At 47.6% G+C, this 26509-nt stretch overlaps 1 protein-coding gene across 1 annotated transcript in view; it reads left to right on the plus strand.

Moving 5' to 3' along the window:
* Nucleotides 1–26509, plus strand: part of LOC126268023 (trophoblast glycoprotein-like) — an 83439-nt gene that overhangs the window by 20058 nt on the left and 36872 nt on the right. Inside the window, exon 2 of the mRNA XM_049973440.1 lies at nt 9145–9399. Within this exon, the coding sequence (XP_049829397.1) occupies nt 9145–9399 (255 nt within the window). The remainder of the gene's footprint in view (nt 1–9144; nt 9400–26509) is intronic.

Below are 26509 nucleotides of genomic sequence, written 5' to 3' on the forward strand. Positions count from 1 at the left end.
TGCGTTTCTGCCACTGTGCGCATGACGTCAGAGGAACACTTCGCACTTATGCTGTGTATGTTAGAGGCTGTATGATTTCGCGAGTGTTCTCGTTTCGCTTAGTCACTTTCGTGTACCGGTCTACAAAATATTTGGCTGTTGAAATGCTGTAGAAAAGACGCTGTAAATGTGGCAAATGCCAGTTTTTTCTTTTTTTTAATTAACTGTGTGTTTAAATCTGGACAAGTTACAGTATGGTTCACTAACGTTCTAGCAACAACGGAATAGCAACTTACAAGTACTCATTTCAGTAGAAACTACAACATACTACGAGTAGAAATAAATTGCGTAAATGCGCAGTCCACATGTTATAATGTTGTTGCTGATGGGGACGCTGTTCCTTTTTGACCTCATAACGTCAGCCAATGGCAGCGCAGAACGCTTACTGCCCAGTCTTATTCTTCTACCACCTTTTATGCATCCAGTACACAACCGGACAGTTGCTACCACAGCTATACTACGCACGCTAGTAACTCAGCTGCCAATTAGTACGTCGCAGTCTATGCGATGGCATTGTTACGGGGTTACCCGCAATATGGATGCATACAATTCAGAATAGTGGTTAACGAGCTGGCAAAGGACAGCATGTTGTCAACTACAGCCAGCACCATCTCGAACACTACGAGTGTGTGCTTCTCCAGTCAGGACAATACAGGACTACTATTGGAGTGCAAGTCCAAAGTAACTAGTCGACCTGACAGTGGACCCAAAAATGTGTCTACACATACTGCATTCACAAAGACACTGAAAACCGCCAAGAAAAGAGAACGGGTCGTGGTACACAATAAGTCCAGATTTATTGCGACTCCAGAAATTTAGTAAGGCTACAAAAAACTGTCATCATCGACGATGGAGAGGAACAAGGCACCTTGGATAATTAAGGACGAGACGGAAATCGGTGTTGACATCTCCTGAGACACCGCCCCCTGGCGTCTCTCAGGCTGGAGGCATGCTGCTACAACTCAGTCACTGGACACACAGGCTGTATGCCCCAAGGTCCCCACTTCTCTTCCTCTGTGCTCTGCCCTCTTCAACCTATGAAAGACAAGAAGAAGATCTCCTGGTGCCTCTGGAGGTGCCATATCCCCGCCCTCCCCCCCCCCCCCCCTTTCACAAGCTGAGTCTGACATATTATTTCTGGAAATCACCCAATCATTATTAGTGACAGGTGGTGACATAGCAGTGTGATTGATTAACTTCTCAGTTGGATAACCAATCCGTAAGTGGCCAACCCTTAGTGTCTTTTACTCAGCAGCTTGAGTCATCCTCTGAGAATTTCATTTTACTAATGCTCACTCACCAACTCTTCATGGGTTCCGAGCTTTCTGTCAGAACCAGGTCAGAACATTGAGGGCTTCCGGTGGCGTCCTCATGTTGGTCTGTATGGATTTTGTTAGTACTCGTACATGGATCTGACTTCGTACCACATTGGAAGTGGTTGCCATTTGGCTCCACTTGGTCTCTGCCGTCACTGTGTGCAATCTCTGTCTCCCACCTGACAGGCCGTCTATATCTGCTGCCCTAACTACCTTCCTCCCTTCCTCCTCCTTGAGGATTTTAATAACCATCACCCTTTGTGGGTTCAAAATGGTTCAAATGGCTCTGAGCACTACGGGATTTAACTTCTGAGGTCATCAGTTCCCTAGAACTTAGAACTACTTAAATCTAACTAACCTAAGAACATCACAACCATCCATGCCCAAGGCAGGATTCGAACCTGTGACCGTAGCGGTCGCGCGGTTCCAGACTGAAGCGCCTAGAACCACTCGGCCACACCGGCCGGCACCCTTTGTGGGGCAGTGCTTCTTCATCTCCTTGGGGGTGCCTGATTGACCAATTTCTAATGGACCACTAAATGTGCCTTCTTAATGATGGTCTCCTACTCATTTTAGTACTTTTTATGGCACTTTCTCTGCCATTGATCTTTCGCTCTCTTCTCCTCCCCTTATTCCTTCCTTAAACTGGCCGCCACACAGTAACTTCTGTGATAATTATCGCTTCCTGTTGATTCTCTCGTTGCCTTCCAGCGTCTCGCTGATCAAGTTTCCCCACTGGGTTTTCCATCATGCTGATTGGCCTCTATATATCTCCCAGGGTGTGTTCCCACTTTCTTTGTCAGGTTGTATTCATAAAGTCGTCTGTGATCTGTCCAGTAAGATAATCCATGCTGCCAGAATTGCCATTCCACTTATGACAGGCCCCAATCATCATTGCTCAGTTCCATGTTGGAGTAAGACTATTGCCATCGCTATCTGAGATAGTCATCACACCTTGAAATATCTGAAGTGGCACTCAACCTCCACCAATCTTATTATCTGTAAATGTTTTCACGCCAAAGACCGTTACTTAATCAGACAGAACATATGGGTATTTTGGGAAAGCCTTGTCTGTTCTATAGGTACTTACGTCCCTTCATCATGGGTGAGGGCTACACTCCACACCCCTCAAGGTTGTCAGTGGCAGTCTACCATTTAGGGCCTTGCCCTCCCAAGTACCGTTTGTACAGATCGATCAGTTCTCGTGTAACACCTCGCAACCCATTTTACGACAGTAACAGTGTCAGCCTCCTATCCAGCTGCCTTCTTCCTCTGGAATCTGTGGACTGAAGGTTCCCACTTACGTTTTACCCCTTGTCAGGTGGAATCCTTCAATGAACCTTTTACTGAATGGGAGCTTCTTCTGACCCAGTTCCTGGCCCACAGGCAATCAGAATGTGGGTTCGCACTGTTCTCAGCTCTCCAGGGACCCGAGAGGGTGGTGTTCCATGATGATGATGAAGTCCCATACTCCGTGACAGAGCGTAGGGCAACGATGCGGGAGACCCGCACCGCCGTTCTAGGCAAGGTCCTAGTGGAGGTGGTTTGCCATTGCCTTCCTCCGACCGTAATGGGGATGAATGATGATGATCACGACACTAAAACACCCAATCATCTCGAGGCCGGAAAAAACCCTGACACCGCCGGGCATCGAACCTGGGACCCCACGCTCGGGAAGCGAGAACGCTACCGCGAGACCACGAGCAGCAGACTTAGAGATCTGTGTTAAGTGTCCTTATTATTCTAATCGCTATTAATGGCCTTGTGGCCTCTGCCAGACTGTTGGTAACCCATGTTCTGTATATGGATGATTTCCGTATCTGGACTAGCTCCCACTCGGTGGCCTCTGTGGAATGACAGCTCAGGGTACCATCTGGCGCACTTCCTCATGGACACTTTCTCCCAGTTATTGATTCTTTCCCCTTAAGTCAGGGTGGAACATTTCTGTCACTTTACTACCATCCATCCTGATCTGGAGCTCTACCTTGATGCCCAACACCTGACCATGATCCCCCAGTTCTGTTTCTTGTAACCTCATTTTGGCAACAAACTTACTTGGTTGCACAGATATCATCTAAAGGTTGGCTGTTTTCATAAACTCAGTGTTCTTCACTTCCTTACCCACACCTCTTGGGGCATGGATAGTTTGACACTTCTCCACCTTTACTGGGCATTAGTTCTGTCCCATCTAGACTATGGTTGTCAAGTTTATGGATAAGCTGCTCCTTTCACACAGCTCCTCTTAGACCCAGTTCACCATCGTGATATCTGTTCAGCCATTTGTGCCTTTTGCACTAGCTCTGTCGATAGTTCTGGTTGACACTGGGATCCCTCTCCTTTCGATTCGGCAATCCCAGCTCCTGGTTTCCTATGCCGCCACTATATGCTTTTTCCCCTGCTCACTCTTCCTATTCTATTCTTTTTGTGGCTTCAGTCCATCGCCCACCAGCTGTCTGCCCTCGGGTGGGTTTACCAGTTGGGTTCTGCCTCGCTTCTCTCTGCTGTAAGTTCCATCTCCCATCTTTATCCTTTTCCCCATGTCCTCTCCCGCCAACCTCCCTCTGCCCACCCCAGGTTAGTTCCCCGACCACAGATTCAGATGGATCTCTTACGGGGCCCAAAACCCTCCATTGCTCCAATAGTCTTCTGTTGTTTGTTGAAAGAGCTCTTACAAGTGTTTCAGGGTGCCATTGCTTTTTACACTGATGGCTCTATATCCTCTGATGTGGGATATGTCTTCACATCTTCTGTTGGCTTGGAACACCATCTTTTGCCTGCCATGTGTGGGGCGTTTACTGCTGAACTGATGGCCATCAATTGGTCCCTCTGTTTTATTAAACAGTATTCCCTCACCCTTCCATATTTTGCTGGACTGCATCAGCCTTTTGGCCCTTCCCACTAAGTATGCCCTCCCACCTTCCTTGTCTTGGGTGATAGTGGACGACCCTCACATGGTAACGTCTGTCCTTGGTTTTCTTTGCGAAAGTGGTCTGCACTCTCAGTTACGTCCTTGAATTTTCCTCTGGCGATTGAGTCTCTTAGTTAGCGTAGGTGTCGGTTATGGAGGCTTTGTCCTTGCCTCCACGCCGGCCAGGTTCTCCCCGCCTTTTCCCTACATTTTGTCTGATATGTTGTGCTGTTTTTTCCCTTTTATTGTGCCTTCTTCCCCTGGTGTTGTCCCCATTGTATCATGATGATGCTGTGGTGTGAGTGTTGTGACAGGTTGGTGGTAGTGCTGGTGCATCACTGTGCATAGCATTTCTGGGGCACGCTCTCATCGCTTCCATCCTCCCCCTACTGTTCTCTCCTCTTCTTATTGCCAGGTTCTCCCCGCCTTTTCCCTCTTTGTTTGCTCGTTATCCGTTCCTCTTGACTGGACTGTGCTGTTTGTGTGGTTCTTCCCTTGATTTCTGCCATTCTAGATCATGGGACTGATGACCTCGCTGTTTGATATCGTCCCCCAAATCTACCAACCAACCTAGATGAAAGAGACAGGGGATCGACGCGGCTCCTACTAATATGAATTAGACGTATGTGGACTATTTCTCGTCTTCGCCTAAGGTATATCTCAGCCTCTGAGCCATTCTTAGCATAACATGGTCACCTGCGCCATGAAACAATAAACAAACTAATCCATGACGCTATGCCCAGAGTAAAAGATGTGCTGTGAAAATGTGTGGTTTCGTTTTCTTACTCGTAATCAGTTTTAAGTTATATCAGGGCATTTAAACCATTAGACAAATTTTTTCTTCCAGATATATTCTTTCTCCTTACATATATGACGTTAAACATAAACTGTGCACACAGCAGGGTGCTGTTTTGCTCCCTTCGTTGTAGTCAGTTTTAAGAGGAAAGGGGAATGTATTTTCGGTTCATCTTCTTATGACTGGAATGCTACTGTACTATGGAACTCAAATCTTCTGCAACTTTACAGTCCTACCAGCTCACAGATTGAAATTATGAGAAATATTGTCATTGTAGCTACTAACAGACCCAGCAAATGAAGAAGTCTCTCTTGTACCCCTTATGTTAGCCCGCCGGGGAGGGGGGGGGGGGGGGGGGGATCCACTGGGGGCCGAACGGCACAATAACCTGGGTTCGGTGTGGGGCGGCGGTGGTGGTGGTGTGGGTAAACTGCTGTGGGCTGTTGTGGAGTTGCGAATCACTGAGGACTACAGTGGGACAAAGCCTCTCCATCGTTTCTAGGTCCCCAGTTCAATACACAACACACACCCGTTATATTAATGATATCAACAGACCCATTCATTTTAAAAGATTTCATTTCCTAATCGAGGTTTCGTTTGCAGTAACAATAACCAAGGCTGAAGCTCAGAAGGAGGGAGGCCAAGAGGAGATGGCCAAAGAGGGGGAGAGGAAGAAAATGACCAGGAAGAGGGGAGAAGGGGAATGAGAAGAGACAGAGAAGGACTGTGGAGGACATGGTTAAGTCTAGGGGGCGACGGAAAACTACAGTGAGATGGGGGAGGAGGAGAAAATGGACAAAAAGTGTCAGGAAGAGGAGGTGATGATAAAGAGTGGGGGAGAAGGAGATGTGCCGAGGGGGAGAGAGAGAAGATACATATGAGGGGAAGTCAAAAAGTAAAGGGAGTTCTGAAATTTCTCGCCATAGGGCTTTGTAACATAGAGTATCCAGGGCTGAAGTATTGTCGTCTGCAACAATTCTATGCAATGTATCGCCATTATCCCCGCAGCAGACCGTGAAAGGTGGCAACTCCAACGTCCATCTGCACCAACGAGCAAATGAGGACAATGATTCGCTTTTTTTGCGGAAGGTGTTAAACCTGCGGAAATTATTAGTCGAATGCATGTGCAACATGGTGACAGCTGTTTACCACGATGCAAGATCTATAGATGGATAGAGAGCTTCAAACCGGGAACAACTTCTCTATGTGAGGAGGGAAATCGGGCACGTCATCGATTTCAATAACTGAGGACAATTTTGAAGTAGTTGAGGCATGATGATGGAAAACAGACGAATCACTGTGGACGAAATAGCCAATACTTTACATATCAGCCATGTTTCAGCGTATTCGACCTTACACGACAGGCTAAATTTTTGAAAAAGTGTGTGCAAGGTGGGTACGGAAAGAATTGTCACCGCAGCATAATGCACAAAGGGTAGACGTCCCTAGTTAATATTTGGCCCTTTATGATCGCGAGGGAGGCGGATTTTTACACCAAATTGTTACTGTAGACGAAACGTAGTTGCACCATCAAGAAGTGGAAAGTAAGGCTGCGAGCATGGCTCGCCAACACCCGTCAGCACCAGAAGTTAAGAAATTTAGACGTCAACAGTCAGCTGGTAAGATTATGCTTACACTATTTTGGGACATGGAAGGTGTGATAGCCGTTCATTTCACCTCTAGGGTCGGAACTGTGAAAAGTGAGAACTATTGTGATGCGTGGTGAACTAAACTGAAACCTGCAGTCAAACCCAAATGTAGCGGAAAACTGCGAAAGGGTGTCATCTTGCAGCAAGATAACACTCGGCTACATTTTACCAATAAAGGAGCTGGGATTCGAAACGCTGACACAACCGCGAAACAGTCCAGCCATTGATCTAAGCTTTAACCATATGTTTTAATCATTAAAGGAAGCGCTCAGGGGAAGAAGATTCGCAGCTGATTAAGAAGTCACTGATGGGACGCAAAATTTGTTATAACTGCAACCAAAACTTTTTTCCAACGGAATCAAAAATTTTGTGAAACTTTGGGCAAATTGAAGGCACGGAGATTACGTAGGAAAATAATTTCCACTACTGGCCATTAAAATTGCTACACCAAGAAGAAATGCAGACGGTAAACGGGTATACTAGAACTGACATGTGATTACAATTTCAAGCAATTTGGGTGCATAGATCCTGAGAAATCAGTACCCAGAACAACCACCTCTGGCCGTAATAACGGCCTCTATACGCCTGGGTATTGAGTCAAACAGAGCTTGGATGGCGTGTACAGGTGCAGCTGCCCATGAAGCTTCAACACGATACCACAGTTCATCAAGAGTAGTGACTGGCGTATTGTGACGACCCAGTTGCTCGGCCACCATTGACCAGACGTTTACAGTTGGTGAGAGATCTGGAGCATGTGCTGGGCAGGGCAGCAGTCGAGCATTTTCTGTATCCAGAAAGGCCCGTACAGGACCTGCAACATGCGGTCGTGCATTATCCTGCTGAAATGTAGGGTTTCGAAGCGATTGAATGAAGGGAAGAGCCATGGGTCGTAAGACATCTGAAATGTAACGTCCACTGTTTAAAGTGCCGTCATTGCGAACAAGAAGTGACAAAGACGTGTAACCAATGTCAACCCATACCATCACGCCGGGCGATACGCCAGTATGGCGATGACGAATACACGCTTCCAATGTGCGTTCAGCGCAATGTCGCCAAACACGGTGCGACCATCATCATGCTGTAAACAGAACCTGGATTCATCCGAAAAAATGATATTTTGCCATTCATGCACCCAGGTTCGTCGTTGAGTACTGTCTGTGATGCAGCGTCAAGGGTAACCACAGCCATGGTCTCCGAGCTGATAGCCCATGAAGCTGCAAATGTCGTCGAACTGTTCGTGCATATGGTGGTTGTCTTGCAAACGTCCCCATCTGTTGGCTCAGGGATCGAGACGTAGATAAGATGCCTGTCATCTCGACTGCTAGTGATACGTGGCCGTTGGGATCCAGCTCGGCGTTCCGTATTACCCTCCTGAACGCGCCGATTCCATATTCTGCTAACAGTCATTGGATCTGGACCAACGGGAGCAGCAATGTCGCGATACGATAAACCGGAATCGCGATAGGGTACAATCCGACCTTTATCAAAGTCGGAAACGTGATGGTAGGCATTTCTCCTCCTTACACGAGGCGTCACAACATCGTTTTCTCAGGCAATGCCGGTCAACTGCTGTTTGTGTATGAGAAATCAGTTGGAAACTTTCCTCATGTCAGCATGTTGTAGGTCTCGCAACCGGCGCCAACCTTGTGTGAATGCTCTGAAAAGCTAATCAATTGCATATCACAGCAACGTCTTCTGTCAGTTAAATTTCGCGTATATAGCACGTCATCTTCGTGGTGTAGCAATTTTAATGGCCAGTAGTGTATGTTTAATTTTCTATCATTAGAATAACTATTTCTTTTCTCAAAAGTCCCTTCACTTTATGACTTCCCCACGCATAGTTCCCATACACATTTAGCAATTGCGAAGCGTTGCCGGGTTTGCAGGTAAATAAATAAAAGTAAAAAAGGATGAAATGTTTTGGAAAGATGAAACAGGAAGACTAAAGCTAACTAATGATTGTACCTGCTATTTAAGTGGTCAAACGAATTAATGATAACTGCAGCCGGCCGCGGTGGTCTAGCGGTTCTAGGCGCTCAGTCCGGGGCCGAGCGACTGCTACGGTCGCAGATTCGAATCCTGCCTCGGACATGGATGTGTGTGATGTCCTTAGGTTAGTTAGGTTTAAGTAGTTCTAAGTTCTAGGGGACTGATGACCATAGATGTTAAGTCCCATAGTGCTCAGAGCCATTTGAACCATTTTTTTGATAACTGCAATGTGTACATTAGAAACTTTCACGTGAGTCACAAAGTGCAGGATGAAATCAGTTGTAGCAGGTTACTGAGTTGATGAGAGTGATAAAACATAACAAGTACTAGAGACAAATGTCAAACCGCTGAAATTCTGATGCCAATCCAAAACAGATTTCTTGCATTATGAAGGCTGGTTGAGCCTCGACTTCCACTGCAGCCAGCTGCAACCGTCACGTGTTGCAGGGTGTGAGCCTGGCGGCCTGGTCCCTGCTGGTGATGGCTTGCGGATGGCGGGCAGAGGCGGCGTGCCAGGGTGTGGCGGCTCGCGAAGGTGACGTCACTGTGCACTGCGACGGCGTCGCGCCGGACTGGGCCAACCTGACGACGGTCACCAGCGGCGTGGAAGTGCGCGGTCTGCAGCTGCCGCAGCTGGGCCCGGACTTCCTGGCCGGACACGTCTTGGCGCAGCTGACGCACCTGTACCTGCCCCACAACCAGGTACATCCTCATCCAAGCTGACCAGGGTGTTACCAAAAGGTTCGGCCACACTTTCAGGAAACATTCCTCACACACAAAAAAAGAAAGAAAATATGTTATGTGGACATGTGTCCGAAAACGCTTACTTTACATGTTCGAGCTCATTTTATTACTTCTCTTCAAATCACATTATCATGGAATGGAAACACACAGCAACAGAACGTACCGGCGTGACTTCAAACACTTTGTTACAGGAAATGTTCAAAATGTCCTCCGTTAGCGAGGATACATGCATCCGCCCTCCGTCGCATGGAATCCCCGATGCGCTGATGCAGCCCTGGAGAATGGCGTATTGTATCACAGGAGTCCACAATACGAGCACGAAGAGACGCTACATTTGGTACCGGGGTTGCGTAGACAAGAGCTTTCAAATGCCCCCATAAACGAAAGTCAAGAGGGTTGAGGTCAGGAGAGCGTGCAGGCCATGGAATTGGTCCGCCTCTACCAATCCATCGGTCAGCGAATCTGTTGTTGAGAAGCGTACGAACACTTCGACTGATTTGTGCAGGAGCTCCATCGTGCATGACCCACATGTTGTGTCGTACTTGTAAAGGCACATGTTCTAGCAGCACAGATATAGTATCCCGTATGAAATCATGGTAACGTGCTCCATTGAGCGTAGGTGGAAGAACATGGGGCCCAATCAAGACATCACCAACTATGCCTGCCGAAACGTTCACAGAAAATCTGTGTTGATGACGTGATTGCAAAATTGCGTGCGGGTTCTCGTCAGTCCACATATGTTGATTGTGAAAATTTACAATTTGATCACGTTGGAATTAAGCCTCATCCGTAAAGAGAACATTTGCACTGAAATGAGGATTGACACATTGTTGGATTAACCATTCGCTGAAGTGTTCCCGTGGAGGCCAATCAGCTGCTGATAGTGCCTGCACACGTTGTACATGGTACGGAAAAAACTAGTTCTCCCGTAGCACTCTCCACACAGTGACGTGGTCAACGTTACCTTGTACAGCAGCAACTTCTCTGACGCTGACATTAGGGTTATCGTCAACTGCACGAAGAATTGCCTTGTCCATTGCAGGTGTCCTCGTCGTTCTAGGTCTTCCCCAGTCGCGAGTCATAGGCTGGAATGTTCCGTGCTCCCTAAGACGCCGATCAATTGCTTCGAACGTCTTCCTGTCGGGACACTTTCGTTCTGGAAATCTGTCTCGATACGGCTATTGCCCCGTGCTAATCCATACATCAAATGGGCATCTGCCAACTCCACATTTCTAAACATTGCACTGACTGCAAAACCACGTTCGTGATGAACACTAACCAGTTGATGCTACGTACTGATGTGCTTGATGCTAGTACTGTAGAGCAATGAGTCGCATGTCAACACAAGCACCGAAGTCAACATTACCTTCTGAAATTGGGCCAACAGGCGGCGAATCGAGGAAGTACAGTACATACTGACGAAACTAAAATGAGCTCTGACTTGGAAATTAAGCGTTTCCGGACACATGTCCACATAACATGTTTTCTTTATTTGTGTATGAGGAATATTTCCTGAAAGTTTGGCCGTACCTTTTTGTAAAACCCTGTATACTGAAGTGACTAAACTCGTGGAATACCTCCCAATACCTTGTCAGACCACCTCGTGCCCGGCAAAGGGCAGTAGCTCGACAAGGCATGGACTTAACAAATCATTGAAAGTCCCTTGTAGAAATATTGAGCAATTCTGCTTCTACAGGGTGTCCGAAAAGTCTTTCCCTGATTACATAAATCGTTAACTCAGGCTAGAAGTAAGATACAAATATGAAACTTGTGTCTAATTGTTTACAAACCATCAAAGTTTTTTTCACACATCAGGAAACTTCTACATGAGCACCCTTGGTAGCACCTAGCACATCTAGGCGATATTCAATTTCCGTCCACACATTAGCCAACATCACTGGAGGGATGAATTCAACAACTGTGGTCATCCGTTGCCGCAAGGTTTCAAGATCTGGTACACGTGTTCGGTAGACCTCGTCCTTGACATAATCCCATAAAAAGAAGTCTAATGGGGTTATGTCAGGAGAGCGTGGAGGCCAAATCCTTGGCCCATCACGACCAATCCATCGCCCAGGAAAGGTCATATCGAGATAGGCACGGACGTCCAAACCCCAATGAGGCAGTGCACCGTCTTGCTGAAACAAGACATCGGGGTGATATTGAAGCAGCTGATGAACAGCAAACAGTTGCAACATGTCCAGACACACTGCAGATGTGATGGTAGCGTCAGCGAAGAAGAATGGCCCGATAATTCCATCGTGCAATAGCGCGCACCAAACATTCACCTTTGGACTGCCTCTGGTGCACTCCATGACCTCGCCTGGAGGTTGTGAACCCCAAATGCGCACATTATGGCGATTCACTACTCCACTGACAAAAAAGGTCGCTTCGTCGGAAAAGGCAATTCGTCTGAGATAACCATCATCGACCTCAACACGTGATAGCATTTCGACCGCAAAGTCATATCGACGTGTACTGTCACTGGGCAACAAGGGCTGAACGATTTGCACTTTGTATGCACGAAACAATTAACGTTTGTGTAAAATGTCATGGAGAGAGCTTTTTGGCATCTGTAATTCACGTGAGGCCCTGCGCACCGATTTCTTCGGACTTCACAGAAAAGACTGCCTTACAGCTTCCACCCTGTCTGCTGAGGTTCTTGGTCGACCAGACCTCGGAAAGTCAGCAACCGATTCTGTGTTCTTGAACCTCTCATACCAAGCTTTAATGTTCTTGACATCACGTGGATTCCTTCCAAATGTTGTCTGGAAGTGTCTCTGCACTGTGGTTGGTGATCGTATCTCGTGATACCACAGGACACACTATGCCTTCTCCTGATTGGTTAACATGGCTTCTTTGGCACTGCACCTTATCCACTACTTATTTACTGCGAACCTAAAACAGAAAAAAACTGTGATAGTTGTAAACAATTCGACACAAGTTTCATATTTGTTTCTCACTTCTAGTCTGAGTTATCAATTTATGTAATCAGGGAAAGACTTTTCAGACACCCTGTACATCCGTCCACAACTGCGAAAGTGTTGCAGGTGCAGGATTTCCTGCACGAACTGGCCTCTCGATTATGTTCCATGAATGTTCGATGGGATTCATGTCGGACGCTCTGCGTGCCAAATCATTCACTCGAATTGTCCAGAATGTCGTTCAGACCTATCGCAAACAACTATGATCTGGTAACATGGCTCATCGTGATCCATAAAAATTTCATATTTGTTTGGGGACATAAAAGTCCTTGAAAGGCTGGAAATGGCAACAAAGCAGCTGAACATAACCATTTCCTGTCAGTGATCGGTTTACTTGGACGAGAGGATCCATCCACTCCACGCAAACAAGTCCGTCATTATGGAGCCACAGTGCAGTGTTAAGTTGGGTCCGTGACTTCGTGGGAACTGCTCCACGCTCGAACCCTACCATCAGCTCTTACCAACTGATATCGGGACTCTTCTAAGCAGTCCACGGTTTTCCGGTCGTCTAAGGTCCTACCGATGCGGTCAGGAGCCCAAGAGAGGGGCTGCAGACGACGTCGTGCTGTTAGCAAAGGCACGCGCGTTGGTCTTCTGCTGACATAGTCCATTAATGTCTAATTTTGCCGCAGTGTCCTAACGGATGCGTTCGTCATATCTCCCACATTGATTTTTGCGGTTATTTCAAGCAGTGTTGGTTGTCTGTTAGCACTGACAGCTCTATGCAAAGGCCGCTGCTCTCGGCCGCTAAGTGAAAGTCATCGGATCGGCCACTGTGTTGTTCGTGCTGAGAGATAATCCCAGAAATCTGGTATTCTCAGCACACTCTTGACACTGTGGTTCTTGGAATATTTAATTCCTCAACGATTCCCATACTGAAATGTCCCATGCGTCTAGCTCCAACTACAGTTCCACATTCAGAGTCTGTTAATTCCTGTTGTGTGGCCATAATCACATAGGAAACCTTTTCGCACAAATCACCTGAATACAAATGACAGATCCATGGGTGTACTGACCTTTCATACTTTGTGTGTACGATACTACCGCCATCTGTACATGTTCATATCGCTGTCCCACGACTTCTGTCACCTCAGTGTAAATGCAATTCGTAAGAAGGAAACATTTCAATACATATGTTCTCTGTAGGTCAAAAAAGTAGCTTGTCCGCTCACTGGGGAACGTCACCACTTAGAAAAAAAATCGTAGATTGCACAAAAGCGAGTGGTAAGAATAAAATACGTGTTCACCCGCAGTCATATAGTAGGAACCTCTTCAAGAAGTTAAGCGTTTTATGTGCACCAACAAGTTCCAGCGGCATTAATGTGACGACCGCCTATGTTCGACGTCAACGTGCACAGACAGCAGGTAGCAGCACTAGCAGTGAAGGGTATATAAACCGCACGGGGCATGTGGAAAACATTGCAGTCGTTGTCGTAATGTGGAAACTGGGCGATAAATCTGACGTCCAAAAGGGCATGATCACTTGCTTTCGGGCCAAGGGTGGAAGCATTCCCGAAATGGCTAAGTTTGTAAACTGTTCGCGTGCCACGTGATTAAAATATACCATACATGGCGTCATTCAAAACCGAAACCGATGGAACTGTGGTGCACCACGGCCCATAGATGTCAGGGGTGAACGAAGGCTGCGGAGATCTGGGGCCCTATTCTGTATCGTTCATATCGATCAGTGTAGTAGGTTAGTCTCGGTAGTGACGTCACATTCGGTTCTTTATCGAAATATCCTATTCAGTAAGATTCTGAGACTTGTTACCGAAAGGTCCCCCCCACCGATTTTACGACAATTGTATCGAGAGGTTTTGGATTTCGGTCTGGCCCTGTCGATCGGTGATCTGTGGCTTGTGTGCACCTATAATTTGTTATTTTAGACATATTTAGCGCTTTTACTATGGATTTATTGTTTGTCTTACTAAAGAATCGCCAGAGGACGCATCCAGTTGGAAAGTGAGTTCATAATAGACTATTTTCCTTTGCTAGAAATATGGCTAGGTTAGGTTGTTACTGTGAATGATTACATTAAAAAAACACGTTTTCGGTCAATATTCTCTCAAAAGACGTATTATTTTTATGCAGATAAGAGTTTAAACATCATTAAATATCAAGACATCGGCTCTGCTTGCGTGTATTACATGAGTGTGAACTGAAGTTACTAGTGACTTTGTGTATTTTTTCCCACAAATGGTTTAGTTAGTAATTTTCGAAACGTGTTTATAACTTTCAAGTAACAATGGAAAGCAATTATGTGAAGCCTGATATTGGGAACCTTCCAAACCATCACGCATTTATGACTTACGCAGCACCGTTTGGCAACGAAGTCAGCCTACGTTCCTCTACGTAATAATACAAGAATTGAACCCTACGTTTCCGTTATTCAGAGTGGCCAAGTGGCACAGTGGCACAGTCTGCTTTCGGCCGGTGAGCGGCGAGGACGTCTTGTTTACGTCCCGTCCGCAGAGTCGCGAGCGCGCGTGGTTTGTATACTTCCTCACCGCAGCTAATACTCGCGTCCGTAAACACTGAGTCGCCATGGCTCATTCGCACAGAAAAGCTACCATCAAGATCAGCTTCCAGCCCGACTACGCACGACCACGAGCCTTTGAAGTCGAACGATTCATCCGTGACGAAGTTCAAATACCAACACAGCACATCATCGGTATCCACCTATCCATCACAAGCAGCGTCGTTTACGTCAAGATGGTCGATGACGAGTTATGTCAAGCAGTTGTGAACAAATGCGCGAACACTCTCAAGTTCAAACACTCCGATGGTCACATCGGAGAGGTTACTGTTGACCATGCTGGAATAGGATTACGCATACTAAGAGTCTTCGAACTCCCTTTCGAAGTATCACCGGACGTCGTTACCTCAGCTTTCCGCCCTTATGGGACGGTAATTAGCCACGTGGCCGAAAAATGGAACACCTTCGAGACGTAACAGGTCCTCAACGGCGTCCGACAAGTGAAAATTGAATTAAAGAAACATGTGCCGTCTTACTTAGTCATAGGTGCCTGTCGATCAATAGTAATGTACGACGGACAACCTCGTACTTGTTCTGGTTGCGGCCAGGAGGGTCATGTGCGCTCGGCATGTATTCAGCGTCGGGTTACACAACTTCCATTGCATGAGAACACCACCTCCTACGCTCACGGTCCCCCCCCCCCCCCCCTCAATTACACAGAGGTGACACGATCGACCGTCATGATAGACGACAACGCCCCCCCCCCCCCCCCCCGGAAGACAGGAAGCGTTAGAATGCGCACCTGTCGCCGGTCCTGGATTGATCAACATCATTACGGTGTCTGCAGAGGTTGAAGAACGCCGCCCATCGACTCCACTTGAAGATTCGAACGAGAGAATGGAACTCGACGCTAGGGTTGTACCGCCCTCTGCCTTTCTACCTGAGGTGGATGCTATACGGGAACCACAAGCTCTTTCGGACACAGAAACCCACGTCCGCAAACAAAGGTCACCGAGAAAACAAAAAGCGACGTCGCGCACCCTCAGACGATTGCCTCCAGCGGACGTCTTCTCCAGCTGACGACCGGACGGCCGACGAAACGACGAGGAAAATGGATGACACTAGATCGCCCTCTCCTGTCACTTTGTCTGATTTTGACAAACCCGATTCCGCTCTCTCGGACAAACGGATGGCCAGCACAGCGCCCGCCGTTGGTACACAACCGGAAACAACTGCGGATTCACCATTAGTCACTCACCCCACAAGTGTTCTACCGCAGCCACCGTTAACTTACGGACCTTGGGCGGATGACATTGAAGACGGTTCTACGGCCGCTGTGGTGGATGAGGAGAGGGGTCTCTCCTCCCACACCTCGGCCCCTCCCGAGTAGCAACAGATGACGGCACGGACGCGGCCAGCAGACCACAGGCCCCACCTCTTACGGCGACACTGACGGCGGCCCCCACCGCAGGAGACGATCTACAGACCTATCGCTTAACGACCATCACATTAACACCATTCGGACACGTACGAAGTTGTCGCTGCTCCAAGACATGCTCAATGCAGCAGACGTTGACATTGTCTTTCTCCAAGAAGTCTTCGTCGCCGATTTCCCGGGGATGTATGGTTATACGGCTCATGTGTCCCATGCCTCGCCAACTAACAGTGGAGTCGCAATTCTCCTCAGGGAGGGCCTCGAGGCGGACGAAGTCCGATATCTCCCCGACGCTAGAGGAATGGCCTTAACGGTGCAAGGCGTCCGGTTTATCAATGTGTACGCCCCTTCCGGAACGAATCGCCGTCGTGACCGATCGCTCTTCTTCGCAGAAGGAATAGCACCGCTTTTTCAGGGCAGGCACGATGACTTGACATTAGGGGGCGATTTCAATTGCACCCAAGCACCTAAAGAGCATCTGCCACGCCATTCACCGTGCCCCGAACTTAGGACACTCATCGGCGATCTCCAGCTGGTAGATACATGGGAATATGGCCGAGGAAATAGACCGGAATACACCCGTTTCACGAGTCACTCGTCTAGTCGCATCGGGAGGATTTACGTCTTCCGTTCTCTCGCGGCAACGGTGAGTGACGCGGAGGTGCGGCCAGTAGCCTTTTCTGATCACGAGGCCTATATACGTGCCGTCACCCTTCGTCGCCAACGGGTGTGGCGCAGCAGACATCCCTGGAAATTAAACCTTGCTCATGTCGCTTCTCCGGATTGTCGACGGGCCATCGAAGACACGTGGAGTTTGTGCGTCCGCCGCCTCCCAACGTATCCTAAGTCGATTACTTGGTGGTTAACCTGCGCCAAGCCGGCCCTACGGCGAACCTTTATTACGTATGGTCGCGAGACTGCTGCTTGGAGGCGGCAGACCCTTAATTTTTATTTCACCGTCCTTCGCGAATGCATCTCCTTGCCATCCACACCGGAACGACAGTTGACAGTTCAGCGTGCGAAAGCACAGATCGTAGCCCTTATGCGCCGACACCTCGAAGGGACGATCGTCCGAGCGCGAACACAAGACAGACTCGCAACGGAACGACCCACCATGTACCACGTCATCCGAGAACGTACACTGCGAAGACGGGCGCTGATACATGCCATCACCACTGAGGACGGCCGTCATCACACCACACAACGCGATATTGCTGCAGCCTTCTTCTACCATTACGCACGACTTCTGTTCAATGTTCCGTCCCGACGACGGTGATGGCAGTCTCACAACTGGTTTACGGCATTGTCCCACAGGATTTACAAACTGAATTATTGAACGACATTACGGAAGACGAAGTTATCGACGCAAAGGTAAAGGAGCGGCGAATAAGTCTCCTGGCCCCGACGGGCTCCCTGTGGAGTTTTATAGAACTTTCCAGTATTTACTGGTTCCCAAGTTAACAGACATCTGTCGGGAGCTTATGTCCCCCGCGGTGCCGCTCCCTGCTCCCTTCGTAGAAGGAATAATTATACCATTTCACAAATCTAAAGGTGGGGCTCGAATACAAGATTACCGCTCGCTAACACTCTCCAACTGCGACATGAAGATATTCTATTAGCAAACCGTCTACGACCGACCCTACCTTACGTCATCTCGCCAGATCAGACTTCCCTAGGGGGTATCAACAACATCCACACAACACTGTGTCGATACCCTGACTTAATAGCTCTAGCCAGGGGACGCCGCATCCCGGGAGCACTGGCATCAGTAGATTTTAGCCAAGCTTTTGATCGAGTGGATCATGTGTACCTAACGTCCGTTCTTCAGCGCATGCAGTACCCACAGCAATTCACAGACGTCGTGATGCGCCTCCTCCGAGGGGCGACTTCCAAAGTGCTCGTTAACGGGCGCCTCTCGCAGTCCCTCCCAATTTTCCGCTCCGTGCGTCAAGGCTGCCCCTTGTCGACGTTACTATATGCTCTGGCACTGGAACCGCTCCTCTGTGGCCTCCGTCAACGCCTCACCGGTCTTAACCCTACGTGACGTCACATTTCGCTGTACAGCATATGCAGACGACCTGGTTCTCGTGTCCCGCAATCGCGACGATGTCAACAGAGCACTGGAATGGATTACCACGTACGGTGTGGCTTCTGGCAGCTGTCTCAACGTCGCCAAATCGGTCGCCATGGCCATAGGAGATGGGTTGACCCCAGCGTGTGTCGAACCCCTACAGCTTCGTGGCACTATCAAATGTCTCGGAATAGAGTTTCACGACGACATACGGCGCACTGCGGCTCTTAACTACCGCCGCTTATTACAACAAATTCGAGTCCAGATCTTCAACCTTCGTGTGCGAACCCTGGACATTCTCCAAAGGACACACTTCGTCAATGTTTACCTCGCATCGCGCCTTCCACACATAGCGTGTGTTCTTCCAATACCGTTACTGATGGCTCGACGTCTATTAGCGGCATTCGGAGCCTACGTCAGTACAGGCATGCTCTTCAAAGTCAGTTATGAGTCATTGACCCTTCCCCCAAAAAGGGGAGGTCTTGGTCTAGTCCATGTCCACGACAGAACTGTGGCCTTGTATGTCAGCTCACACATCAAGCTGTGGCGCCACCACCCGGAAAGTTTGACAGGTTTGCTGTTGGAGTCCTTAGCTCCGCCCTCCCTTATGCCCCCCCCACTGACGACGCAAGACATACCCCCACCCTTCTACTACTTCGGGAACTTTTACATTGAACACAGCTATATCCATATCGCAGTACCACCGACGAAACAGGCGTCGGCGCGGGATATATATCATTTCCTACAGTAGAGGCGCCCACCAAACATCGTGGAGACCAAAAGCCCTCAGGTTAATTGGAAGGCGGTTTGGAAGACGATTCACGCGATTCCACTGGACACAGCCGTCCGATCCACATGGTACATCACTGTCAATGGTAAACAGATCACCCGATCACGCCTCCACAAGATAAACATGGCGGGATCGCCTCTCTGCGTAGACTGCGGGATACCAGACACGGACGAACACCGTCTCACGTGTGGCGCGGCAGAAGACGTATGGCGCTTGGTGCGACAAATTTTGTCGTATTTTCTACGAGTGACTCTGGAACACATTACACCTCGGTTTCTACTATTTCCGGATCAACAGTATTTCCCGCGGGCCAAGACCAACGCTGTCACGTGGATCCGTGCGCATGCGGTACACTACTTATTTCACGATGGACCTAAACAAGTATTCGACTTTTGGAACTACCTACAAGAACGTCATTGAAAGATCGTACGGAACCCAAAATACATACAGTATTTTTCTAATTACTTAGGGAGTGCCCTACGCGACCCTCCACGCATCTGGATCATCAACAGGCAGGAGAAGACACCCATTGAGTGAGCTGACAAGACTCGGTGGAATAACATGATATACGTGAAGACGTACCTGTATGAAGCACTATTTTTTTAGTTTTCCCCATATACAGTACCTCGGTGTAGGAACGTGCCGATATATTGTTTTCTTTTTCTCAGAGCACGATGCGGTGCTAGATACATTTATTTTTGTTGCGTTATAAAGTAAAATCACATTAAGAATGTCTTTAAAAATAATAATAATAATAATTCCCACAAAAGATTTCCCCTTCCCATCGCTGATTCCTTGATTCCTTGACGGACTGTGACCAGGCCCCGGGTTACGACCCCTGATCGCTCTGCCTTCCGCGCCCTCCCCCCCTCCTCAAAAAAAAAAAGTAGCGTGAGCAGCTGCGGAACGAGAGGTCCTTAAAAAAAAAGTGGTTAGCGTGCGGGATTGCGGTACAAAGGTCATTGGTTCGCGCAGGGGTAGATAGGAAAGATTTTTTTTTTCTCTCTTCATATATGCAACACATTCTGAGACATTGTTATTCGTGTAAGTTAAGATTTTTCTGCAATGTTCGTTATTGCTTACACGTAAGAGCGTACTTCCTCAGTAATGATTTAGTGATTTATGTGTGTTTAAAATACGAAATATGAAATTGTTGGAGATGAAATTGCTGTGAGTGAAACAACGGACAACCTTCATTTTTTTCTTGTCAGAAATAATTCACCATTTTTCCGAATATGTAGCGATTTCCGAGTATGCGGTTAGACAGGAATCTGAGAGCACAGCTTACATTACTGGGAATGTAACTAGCAGCAGTCATCTTCATAATCTTGCTTGTCACAAGTATTTACCTGCGATCGAATCCTCAGACACAGTAGACAGAGATGAAAGATCTCTGCCGTAATATTTTTAGACTGTAGCACCTTATATGAAATATTTTCATTCATGAGATGCATGTTATAAACTTCGACGAACTGCAGAAGCTCTCGAAAATGTTTTTTTTTCAGTTTTGTTTTTAAGACCCAAATCGTTGACGCGTCATATAGGGAAGTGGGCTACTTAATCATTTCGATCTCTAGGAGCGTGTTATAACCACATTCTGTTTATCTTCTTATTATTTGAAACTCTCAGAATCAAATTTTCGGGTGTTTTTATAGATGTGTTAGTACAATGTGGTACTACACACCATTCCTAACTCATTTTCCGAAACGTAAAATTCAAAACACGATGTCCGTATGAATGCGAATAAGATGACATGATGCGGCATTTGCAAACAACCTGCAGAATACAGTCAAATACGCTATTGTTATTATGCATGCATGGAAACGTGCGGTCAGAGAAACTGTAAAATTTTTTACGCATTTCAGATGAGAATCATGGAAATGGATATACTGCGCCTGATACTGTTAAGGAGGCAAGGGCGATGAAGGTGGGCACGTCAGCTCGATGGAATGCGGCATCATGCGTTATGGCAACGTAAACGCAATTTTCGGTACTTGGAAGAAGCCTGTGTCGTCTGCTAGCCGCTTTGTGTTGGTAGCGCTGTGCGCGCTGCAGTGCGCGTGCACGGATCTGCGGCCGCTTGCTTTTCATTGGCTTGCGCGCCACGAACCGACAACAGCGCTTCGGTTTTCTAGACCCCAACGGTATTGCTACCGAAATGAGTACTGAATAACACAAGGACTCTAATTAGAGGACTAGACCATTCGGTGCTCTTGAGTACCGAAACGATCGGCACAATGGCGGAAAGATACAGAATAGGCACCCTGGACAGGCGAACGGAAGCAACTGTTGAGCAAATGACTGCCGAGATGAAACACCGCTGTCTCCTCAACGACCGTTCAGTGAATGTTGCTGAGACTGTCCTTTGCAGCAGGTGCCTGGTTCATACACCAATGTTAACTGCAGTCCATCAGCGATGGAGGATGTAATTTGCACTCCAGTACCGCAACTAGACGTCTACTGAGTGGCGACAGGTGGCCTTCCCAGATGAATAACGCTTTATGCTCCATTGGGCAGATGGCCATGGACACTTACGGCGTGAAACGTCTGAAAGCAAATACCCTACAAAAGTCTTCGGAAGGGTCCAGTCATAAAGGCATTTCCTAGTCGATCTCGACATTCTGGAAGGCAGCACGGATCAACACAAGTATGCATCTATCCCTGGTGACCATGTCCACCCCCGCATGCACTTTGTTTTGCCTTAGTACGGTGGCATGTAGCAGCAGGGCGATACACAAGTCACAGTGTGCGTGTGTGGTTCGAAGGACACCAGGATGAGTTTACCATACCCCAATCTGAGTCTGTGGGACCACTCGATCGGTCTAATCGCGTCTTGGATCCTCAGCCGGGGATCCTAGTGCAGCTAGCCACGGAACTGGAGTCGACATGGCTCCACATTTCAATCGGTACCCTCCAGAACCACAATGACTCTCGTCCTGCACGCCTCGCGCTGCGGAACATGGTTATTCAGACATTTGACAGGTAGTCACATTAATGTGACTGGACACTGTATATTCATAAGTCATCGGGCGCATTTCCCCTTGTGTTTCAACAGCTATTTGCAATTTTTTTTTTTTTTTGCAATGGGTTGCTGGAAACAGCCCAAACGAATACTGCTCATCACGTCTTTCATGTGACGCCAAGCGCTGACGGAAATCATCGATATGTTTCCCGTTGTAAACAAAACAATTTTTAAAGCGGAAATTTATGTGCCCCTTCGATAGACAGTTCCAGGATGAATCGAAAGCGTCAGCGAAACACGAAGAAAAACCAGTACTCCTGTAGCGACTGCACCGTCCTGACTGCGCTGACTGCTACGACCGTGGAACAGCGCTGCTCAGTTGCTGCTGGAGTACTGGTTATTAGGAGGGACACTCTGTAGATATACACATATCAAAATAAGTTTTGCATCACCCCGGTTCCCAGAACTCCTGGAAGTAGACGTTGACTGTGGATATTGCATCACAGACACAGTCCCTTTGGCTGTTCAGATATGTCACTAAACCTGCCCAAAGATGTAAACAACCATGCATGAGCAGCGCCTATTAGACGGAAGGGGTCCGACAGCCGATCAGTTACAGTCATTCCACCAGGAAGGAGGTACACGGCTAGTATTGCCTGTAGTTCAACCATGCCTAGACGGTCAATACCGCCGTTCGATCGCGTCCGCATTGCTACTTTGTGCCAGGAAGGGCTCTCAGCAAGGGAAGGGTCCAGGCGTCTCGGAGTCAACCAAAGCGATGTTTTTCGGACATGGAGGACTACAGAGAGACAGGAACTGTCGATGACATGCCTCGCTCAGGCAGCCCAAGGGCTACTACTACAGTGGATGACCACTACCTCCTGATTATGTCTCGGAGGAACCCTGACAGCAACGCCACCATGGTGAGTAATGCTTTTCGTGCAGCCAAAGGAGGTCGTGTTACGACTCAAACTGTGCGCAATAGTCTACATGATGCGCAATTTCATTCCCGACGTCCATGGCGAGGTCCATCTTTGCAATCACGACACCATGCAGCACGGTACACGTGGGCCCGCGAACATGGCGAATGGACCGCTCAGGATTGGCGTCACGTTCTCTTCACCGATGAGTGTCGCATATGCCTTCAACCAGACACTCGTCGGAGATGTGTTTAGAGGCAACCCGGTCGCGTTGAACGCCTTAGACACACTGTCCAGCGAGTGCAGCAAGATGGAGGTTCCCTGCTGTTTTGGGATGGCATTATGTGGGGCCGACGTACGCCGCTGGTGGTAGGGAAGAAGCCGTAATGGCTGTACGATACGTGAATGCCATCCTCCGACAGATAGTGCAACCATATCGGCAGCATATTGGCGAGGCATTCGTCTTCATGGACGACAATTCGCGTCCACATCGTGGACATCTTGTGAATGACTTCCTTCAGGACAACGACATCGCTCAGGGAGTGACCAGCATGTTCTCCAGACATGAACGCTATCGAACATGCCTGGGATAGATTAAAAAAGGCTGTTTATGGACGACGAGACCCACAAACCACTCTGAGGGACCTACGTCGAATCGCCGTTGAGGAGTGGGACAACTTGGACCAAGTGTGCCTTGATGAACTTGTGGGTAGTATGCTACGGCAAATACAGGCATGCATCAACGCAAGAGGACGTGCTAGTGGATATTAGAGGTAGCGTTGTGTACAGCAATCTGGACGACTACTTCTGGGGGGTCTCGCTGTTTGGTGGTACAATATGCAATGTGTGGTATTCATGAGCAATAAAAAGGGCGGAAATTATGTTCATATTGATCTCTCTTCTAATTTTCTGTACAGGTTCCGGAACTCTCGGAACCGAGGTGATGCAAAACTTTTTTTACCGATGTATATTTCCTGACAAATAGAGTGAAGCACAGGAGACATAGCCAAATGTTAGTGTAGCTTCGTATGTACATGTTATTGGCGGGTAAATGATTTGACTTGAAATTCTCTGTGAGAGGTACAACGGCTATCAGAGTGCATTGTAAGCAGACTTTTTATAGACGGGGCGTGAACAAAAAAATGGTTCAAATGGCTCCGAGCACTATGGGACTTAACATCTGAGGTCATCAGTCCCCTAGAACTTAGAACTACTTAAGCCTAAGTAACCTAAGGACATCACACACATCCATGCCCGAGGCAGGATTCGAACCTGTGACCGTAACAGCAGCGCGGTTCCGGACTGAAGCGCCTAGAACTGCTCGGCCACGGGGCGTGAACAGCGTCAGACGAGGGCGAGACAGTATTACCAGCTCCTGACAAAGTTAAGAAGAATCCTCACTATGGGAATCCATTTGGTCAGCTGCTCGAAGACTGCAGTATCCAGATTTATTGAGCTTTAGATATGGCAGTTGGCAGTTGTTGGACTGTGTGGGGACATGACGGCAGTCAAGGTTCCCGTTGACCACGTCTGACCACCACCAAGAGAATTGCCGTATTGTGTAGCAAGAATGCCGGAGCCCATTCACATCTGCAACTGCCATCCGAGATCAAGTAATGGAGTCTCTGCAACGGTCTGTGTCATCCCGTACCAGTGATCGAAGACTAGCAGCAGCGAGACCAAGGATTACTGTCCCATGCGTGGGCTTCCGTTAACACCACAACACAAGCAGCTACATTTGAAGGGGTACTGTGATCAGGAAGCGCAGACTGCTGATAGGTGGCGTCTTTTTTGTGTTCCGCGATAAACTGCGGTTCACAAGCGGCGACCTGGAGAGACGTCCCATTCTTTCAGTGTTTTGGAATGACATACCGGTGTTACTCCTGGTGTCATCGTGTGAGGAACCATCGGGTATGACTTCAGGTCAGAGCTCGTAGTGACTGATGGTACACCTCTACGTCACGGACATCTGCATCCTAATGAGTTAGCTCTCATGTGACAGTACCATGGTGCCATTTTTAACAGAACAATGACTATCCACACACGGACCGCCCCTCTATGACCTTTCTGCGTGACGCTGAGGTACTCCCATGGCTTGAACGGTATCCAGATCCGTCCCCAGTAGGATACGCCCAGGACCAGCTTACACTCAACTCAGTCCCAGTGCCAGTATCCAGGATATCGAGGAGCATTTACAACATTTGTGGGCCAGCGTGCCTCAGGAGAGGATACATTAGCGCATGAATCCAGGCTGGAGGGGGTGCGACATCTTACTACACTACTGGCCATTAAAGTTACTACACCAAGAAGAAATGCAGATGATAAAAGGCACTGTCACATTTTCAGTGAGATTCTACAAGCTCTGAAGTCTTTAATGAGAAACACACCAAAGGTTTTCCGACGTCATTTTAAGTTTGTCTCCTAGCAAAGATCAAGCAAGACGGGTGGGAGAGGTGGGTCAGTGATTAATACACTGGACTTGTATTCAATAATACTTATGTTCATATCCTGTTAGTACGTTTTCCTAAATCACTTTAGGCGAATGCCACAGTATTTCTTTTTATTAGGCCATCGTCAGTTTCTTTCTCCATTTTGTTCGGCCTGAGTTTAAACTCCGTCTCTAATCATCTCGACGTCGACAGGACTATTAATTCTTAGAAATTAATTTACATCAGTCGTATCACTATTTTCCGTATTTTAACCATTTTTACAAGAAGTTATTTGGCATTCTTCCCTGAAATACAATTCTCCACTCTGCCATTACCGAGCTTGACAACTAGAATTTTTAATTATAATGAGATTCACACATCACCATTTATGTATAATATTTCACTGTTACCGTTTCAGTTTACTTATTGTCATTTTGTCATTTGGCGATAGTGAATGGGTGCTAGAAAATGTGCAACGTACGGGGGTTGTATTGTACGATTATCGATATATTGAAAAATTTCTACTGGTAGTCTTAGTCGACCTTGAGTTGTTAAATGACTTAAGTTGGCTCTGTTTAAACGCGCGGTTATGCCTCCAGTATCATTTGCATAGAACTTATCATTACACTCTAATAATTAAACAAAAATATGGTGATTGCTGCCTACGAAATCAATAATGCGATGATTAGCATATGGCACCAAATTAAGATTTATTCATAAAACACGATGAGCAATATTTCTAGCCTAACATGACAATCCAATACACTGCTAACCTAACTAGCCTATCATTGGCACTAAGTATCCTCTTTTCCTAACTACTTAAGTCAACACTGAACCCGCAAGTGACTCTATTGAAGTTCTGCCTGAACGGACACAGATTCAGAGAGCGCCAGTCAAAGAGCTAGAGGAATACGAACTCATTTAGAATTACAGTGCCCTGCTTTGGCTGATGATTGCTAATATCACCGTAATTCTCCGTGATGATTACGACGGTCGGCTCAGCC

Source organism: Schistocerca gregaria, chromosome 4 (assembly GCF_023897955.1).
Source record: "Schistocerca gregaria isolate iqSchGreg1 chromosome 4, iqSchGreg1.2, whole genome shotgun sequence".
In the NCBI taxonomy this organism is placed as follows: domain Eukaryota; kingdom Metazoa; phylum Arthropoda; class Insecta; order Orthoptera; family Acrididae; genus Schistocerca; species Schistocerca gregaria.